The 7463-nt window shown below is 39.3% G+C and overlaps 1 gene segment (V, D, J or C); it reads left to right on the plus strand.

The window, feature by feature from the left end:
- The first annotated feature begins 700 nt into the window (after window positions 1-700).
- Window positions 701-1297, plus strand: LOC122800325. The segment is given in 2 exon segments: window positions 701-782; window positions 963-1297. Coding segments are annotated over 2 exon segments (381 nt in total).
- Window positions 1298-7463: the final 6166 nt, after the last annotated feature.

Consider the following 7463-nt stretch of genomic DNA (forward strand, 5'->3'; position numbering starts at 1 on the left):
AGATACGAACTCTGAAACACAAACTTCTCTCACTGTTTAATGAATTCAGTCCTCACTGATTTGCCAAGAAAACACAAGTTTTATGAGGAACAGACCAAAAATGTGAAGCAAAATTCTGGACATTCTGTGAAAATCTGGACAGTTGAGAGCTATGCACATTGCTCTAGTTTCTGGTATTTTATGAGTCTGTCTCTGAGTCTGTAGGACACTGTAATCACTGGATGTAGGTATTTCAATTACTAATGATAGTTTTTTTTCCTTTTTTTCTTTGATTACTATACCTGGTTTTCTAGTTCTTTCATCCTTAACCGTTGGTATTGGATGACCCCATGTAATCAGAATGTCTTCATTTTCAGTAATGTTTTGAAGTTCATGTTTACTAATGCTGCTCACCAACTTGTATGTTATAGTGTTTGCACAATCTCCAATAGAATAGTCTTTTCACATTGTTGTGTCCCTCAGTAGATTGTCTGCCAGAAGAATATTGCAATGAGATGTGCAATTGTTAGCTCACTGTAATGTACTTAATATTCCATAAGGTGGCAGACATTACATACATAGCCTAAGTTGAAAGTTAAACAATATGTCTAAACTGAGGAGGTGGCAATTAACAAAACCCAGATTTGCATGAAGGGTAGGCTTCACTGATTTATAAAATCTGACGGAAACAGCTGAGCGTTAGTAACATTTGCTAGTTTGATGAGGTTGTCTGATCCTCTTTGTACATCATTTCCCAATGTACTGGTCTACAGTTCTTCTCCTAACTGCAGCCTGCTGGGCATGTAAGGGGCTGTTTCACAAAGCATTGTATTTGTTTTAATAAAATTATAAAATTTTAATTTAATAAGAGGCTAGTTAAAAACAGGTGTAGTTTTGTTATACTTGAATTACGACTAAATACCAATAAACAATATTTAAATGGTTAAAAAGTTCATTTTTTAATAATGTTTTATACTTTTCAGTTTGCAAGGCTCAGCTCAGCCTGTCTCAGCCTCCCACAGAGTCAGTGTCTGTGGGACAAACAGCCAAACAGCCATGTACCATGAGCAGTGGTTACAGCATCAGTAGTTATGATGTGCAGTGGTACCAGCAGCGATTCGGGAGTGCTCCTCGTTTGATTATATATTACACCACTAGCAGGCCTTCTGGGATACCAGACCGGTTCTCAGGTTCTAAAGACAGCAGCAGTAATACAGCCCATTTAACCATCACTGGTGTCCAGGGAGAGGATGATGCTGATTATTACTGTCAAGTGTGGGACAGCAGTAACAATGTACACAGTGATACAGTTCTTTGAGGAACTGAAATACAAACCTTCTACATCATCAGTTCTTTTTGCAAGACTGCACTCTACATGGAGATTTTTATCAGAACACATAAAATGCTATCATTCAAGTTACTCTACATAACTAAAAAGTTTACAAAAATATTTTGAAGGATTAAAATAACTGCTTTCAGTACAGAACTTCATTTATTTTCTAAGGACATTTCTCAGATGCAAACTATTAATGCTTAACTGCAATCCCATGGTCCTGATATCTACAGCTTTTCACACATACCCATTGCAATCCTGTGCTCCCATTGTGCAAGGAGTTCACACACACACACACACACACACACACACACACACACACACACACACACACACACACACACACACACTTACAATTGATGTCTAACTACCATCCACAGCCTCTGTAGTAATTACTCCAACCTCACACACACACACACACACACACACACACACACACACACACACACACACACACACACACACACACACACACACACTCACACTCACACCTACTATCAATGTCTTAACTACAATCCACAGCCTCTGTAGTAATTACTCTAAACTGTCACACACACAAACACACATACATGCATGTGTGCACACACACACACACACACACACACACACACACACACACACACACATACACCTACTACCAATATCTACCACCTACAGCCTGTGTAGAAATTACTCCAACCAACTGGCTAACTCATGCATTAGCATTACGAAATAGCTTAAATCATGCACATATCTTAGACTAAATCTGACAGCACTCGCCTCCCTTAAGAAATGCAGTATTTCAGTTGTCTCTGCTTACCTAAATCCTACTATCAGCAGTGCTACATGGCAGAATTCTGCAGAAATACAAAAACAAGATATATTATTCATATGTGTTGCTCTTCCTAACCAAGTGGTTGTGCAAGTCACAAAACCTTTTTCAGCCACAAACAGGAATTCAGGCAAATTAATTAACTGAGGCAGTATTATGCAGAAAAAAAGTCCAGGTGGTTAGCTAGGTATGGTATATACAAAAGAAAAAAGCACAGGTAAGAACATAGGCAAGGTATATACAAATGTCTCCCACTTATATAGCCTCAGAAAAGTGGACATTACAGGGCCAAATTCATAAACATTCACTTGCTACCTGAAAACTGATGGCTGGTCATGTTATATGCTAACGACTGTATAATGATGCAATGTGAGTGCAAATGATGAAAAAAACATGGGGGAGCTATTCATGCACATAAAACACTGTGTGGTGAGGTTCAGGCAGTGTGAAGTACTAAATAATGTTAGCATTTTTTGCAGTGTTGTAAACTTGTATCTGCAACAGGCTTTCAATGCTGCAGCCAGTGGTGTGTAATGTTGCCTGAGGAGCTGTTGCTATGTGAACAAGAACACCATGTAAGAAACAATTGATGAGTCTCAGCTTCTTCTACGGGTCCCTGTGGATACTAAGGTATGTCTTCCTTTACATGTACTAGCTACTTGGATCTTTCAGTGACCCACTGGGGACACAATGGGGATATCACAAGCATATGAGCCCAGAATACCTTACCAGATCCTTGACATCATGTTTCATCATGTGGGAGACCATATGTCTTTTTTATGTATACAAGGGAGGAGAGAACACCATATGTGGCTTTTATGCTATACCTCACTTCTCAGTGGGACAGGTAACCATAGACTGCACACACAATAAAATAAAGTCCTCACTTTGTGACCTGAGAAGGAAATACATGAACTACAAAGGATATCACTCCATCAGCTGTCAGATGGTCTGTAATGCACAATGTATCATCTGCAGTGTGTGTGTGAGCCCCACAGGCAGTGTCCACTACTCACACATATGGCATGCCTAGCACCTCTATAAATGGTTTGCAAGGAATGACATCCCACAGGGCCATCTTAATGGTGATGCTGGCTATGCCCTGGAACCTTGGCTCATAAAACTTATTAGAAATCTACAGAAACAAACTAAGCACTGCTGCAACAATGCCCTGTCTCAAACAAGAAACATGCTAGAGTCTGTGTTTGGGCTACTAAAGTCATGTTTTTGCTGCTTAGATAACATTTGGTGGTGCATTGCAGTATGCCCCCCCCCCCCAAGTATGCAAAAATACTGGCTGTGTGAGCTATGTTACATAATATTGTTCTTAGAAAGCAGTTACAACAGAGTGGACCCATGCAGGGACTACAGTTCCCAGCACCACAGTTAGTATCATAAGACAAAGATGAGGAGTCAGATGAGGAGGAGCCAGCAATACAGGATGACCAATCCCATTACCAAAGCAGGCAGGTGCAGTATGCTGTCACACTATCAAACAATCAGTGGATTGTACATAGATTTACAATATAACTGTGCAAGAGCTAAGCAGAGGAATACACTAAAAACAATACATACAAAAACACCAGACACTGCTTATACATACATTGCCTAGCCATGCTGTAACCAGACATAGGCAACCAAAGTATTAGTGTAAAAAGTGCAGGGCACACTTATCATTTGCACAGATGGGGAGGCCACTGTATAACTACACAAGCTAGCTGAATGTTTTGTTTACCATTACTAGAAGTAAATCTAGACTTGATAATGATTGCCCTTGTGCAATTGTCACAGCTTGGAGAACTGTTGTTACATATATTAATGACTGGATTGGTGAGATAAATTTAGGCAAACAGTAAACAGAACACATTTAGGAAATGATGTGTCTATTGTCTGTAAAGATCATTCAACCCCTATAAAATAAGATGATGCCCTTGGCAACTTTGGAATTCTGGATGAAAATATTCAGCAATCTGAGTATTCAGAGTAAAATACATACTAAAAAGGACACTGCTTTGCTTTGTAACACACAGATTACAGGAATGATAAAATTTTCCTAAAAGAAAACCTTCAGTCTACAGAAAAAGGCATCATTTTTTTTCTAAACGGGAAGGTAAAAGAAAGAGGCAAGGGGCAGGAGAAAAGGAAGAAATCAAAACTGAACCTGGAAGAATTGAAGAACATTACGGTAAGATAAAACAGAGAAAGATAGATGTTAACTATGTGGCTCAAGCTGTGGAATTACAAGCCAGCTGGATGAGAACTGTATGCTTGCAAATTTAATATGCAATGGAAACAGTGGGGTTAATAAGACTAATTGTGATGAAAATCATTCCTTTGTAACAATTGATAGAGCAGATATTACTGTATTAGAAGTCGAAAACTCTTCAGATCTGGTCAGAAAAGATATTCTTGTAAATGGAGGTTCATTTATTTGTGGAACTGATACTTACATTTGCAAAGAAGATGAATATCAAATAGTGTTATGCTTGCCAGGAGCAAAAATAGAAGACTTTAGACAAAGCCTTGGAATGCCTTAATGTAAGGAAGTATAGATCTGTTTTTATTCATGACAGTACAAATGATCTCATCCACATTGACTCTGTTAGTAGGGAACTTATAGACAGTATAGCTTGAACTTGTGTTAGGACATATTTTTCACAAATCACATATAGAAAGGATAGTCAGGTCACCATAAATGAAAAGATTTTTTGAATAAATACCTACATGGAAAAAATGTCCTGTTTTAAAAAATGGAAATGTGTAAAGTAATGAAACCTAGTTTTGGGCATACATGTTCAAACAGGATAGTGTGCATGTGTTAAGATTACGGAAGAGAATTTTTGCAGCAAATATTTTGCTATATTTCACAAACACTAGGTAGGAGTTTTGCCAGGTCAAAAATTTAACAGTTTAATGATAACAACATTTGATGGATCTCTGACGGTTGTTAATGTTAGTAGCATTAATAATAAAGCTTTTTATTGGAAAATCTGCTACATTTCCTCAAGATTGATGTTTCTCTTTTTTGTGAAACATAGTTAAAGATCATCATCATCATCATCCCCCTTTTTCCCATTTTTCTACATGAGGTCGGGGTATCGTGTTAACTATTGCCAACTCTCTTGATTCAGTGCCACACTCCTGCCTTCTTCAGCACTTATGCCTGACTGTCATAGATCTTCTTTCACACAATCCATCCAGCTCTTTGCTGACTATCCTCGCTACCTCTTACCTTCCTCCTGTTTGTCCCACATCCTCTTCACCAGACTGTCTTCTGCTTTTCTGCACATGTCCAAACCACAGTAATCTGTTCTCTTTGATCTTTTCTGCAGTTGGAGCTACTTTGACTTCTGTTCTTATGTCCTCATTTCTTCACGTGTCCAACAGAGTGCATCCTACCACCATTCTCAGGCACTTCATTTCCATCACCTATAGCTTCTTCATCTGCTCTACCTTTACTGCCCAGGTTTCTGTACCATACAGTAGTACTGGTTGCACCACTGTCTTGTACACTTTACTTTTCAGCTTCTTTGACATTCTTCTCTCATAGACTACACCTGCCACTCTATGCTAGTTGGCTGCAGCCCCTCAGATTCTAGCTTTGACCTCTTCATTCAGACTTCCCTTCTCCTCAACCACCCCTCCCAGATACTATGCCTTCAGGTTTGCATTCCATTCCCCAATCATTTGCTCAAGTTCTTGCTCAGAGTCTGCCTGTACTGCCACATCATCTGCATTCAGCCACTTTGTTGATCTGTCCCCGCCAACCTGTTTGCTAATATAGTCCAGCACCAGTATGAACAGCAGTGGGCTCAGAGCTGAACCATGGTGCACACCTACTCCAACTGGGAACCCTTCTGTGAGGCCAAACATTGTTTGTACTTGAGTCACTGGGTTCTTGTACATAGCCTGCACTAATTCTACAATGTTTCTGGGACTTCAAACCACTGCAGTACTGCCCAGATCAGCTTTCTTGGGACCTTGTCATATGCTTTCTCCAAGTCTAGGAATGCCCATTTGGACTCTTTCCTCATCTTTAGCTTCTTCTCAACTATTTGTCTCACTGCAAACATTGGGTCCATTGTGCTGCATCCTGATCTGAAACCAAACTGCTCATCCCCCATCTTACATTCTACTACTCTGAGTATCCATTTGTCAATCACCCTCTGCAGAACTTTCATGCAATGTGATAGGAGTTTGATGCCTCTGTACTGCCCACAGTTGTGGATGTCCCCTTTGTTCTTGTGCACTGGCATGAGTATGCTTATTCTCCAGTCATCTGTGATATACCTTTCTCTCTCCACTTCTCTGAGTACCCTCAGGAGCCATTTCTCCCCTAACTCACCCAGCATCCTTATCATATCTGCTGTGACATCATCTGAGCCTGCCGCTTTCCCTGACTTCATTTTCCTTAGTGCTATTCTTACTTCTTCTATGGTGGGCTCTTCTTCTTTTCTCGCTGTAGGCTGTTTATGGGGCAGTACAGCTTCTGTGGGGTTTTCTTTATTTAGAAGCTGCTGGAAGTACTCCTTCCATCTGCCTTTGATGTCCTGTGGACTGGTGAGCAGGTTGTTTCTGACATCCCTTATGAAGGGTGTCTGACTATCCTCTTTACTTTTGTCTTTGCCTTGCAACCTGATATAGTTTCTTTGTGCCACCTACCATGTCATTTTCCAGAACAATGACTGGAAACAAGTTCTGTCAGGGTATAAATATTTTTACTATAACAGAAATTGTAAGAAAAATCAGGCAGGGGTATTATGATAGGGGTTAAAGATAGTTATGAAACCTGTGATTATTACATGTTCAATCTTAACACCAAAACTATAGACTCTGTAACTGTGACAATAAAGACAGCTCTGTAACATATAACAATTGTTAGAGTGTATAGACCACCGAAGTCAAGTGCAGACGATCTAGAGGAATTCATATATTTCTTGCATGAAATACAGGAGGAAAGAATAATATTAGTTGGGGACTTAAGTTTACCAGAAACAGACTGGAATAACATTGCTTCAACAACATTAGTAAGGAAATGATTCACAACAATGTTCAGGAACACCAGTTGCTTCAGACTGGAAAAAAAAAACTACCAGGGAATGGAATGTACTAGACATTGTTTGTGTTCCTAAAGAAATTAAAGTTACTTCAAGTCAAGTTTTACGACTGTTGATGTGCAGTGATCATGGGATTATAAAAGTTAATTTGTTGCTAGATAATTCTGCCAAACTGTAATGTAAACCGATGCAAAGAAGATTAATTATAAATTATATGAAAGCAATGCAGTCACCATGCAAAATGAACTGGAGTGATGTGTTCAGTGGAAAAACTACAGATGTA

This window comes from Protopterus annectens, chromosome 4.part0 (genome assembly GCF_019279795.1).
Source record: "Protopterus annectens isolate FY-2018-M chromosome 4.part0, PAN1.0, whole genome shotgun sequence".
In the NCBI taxonomy this organism is placed as follows: domain Eukaryota; kingdom Metazoa; phylum Chordata; order Ceratodontiformes; family Protopteridae; genus Protopterus; species Protopterus annectens.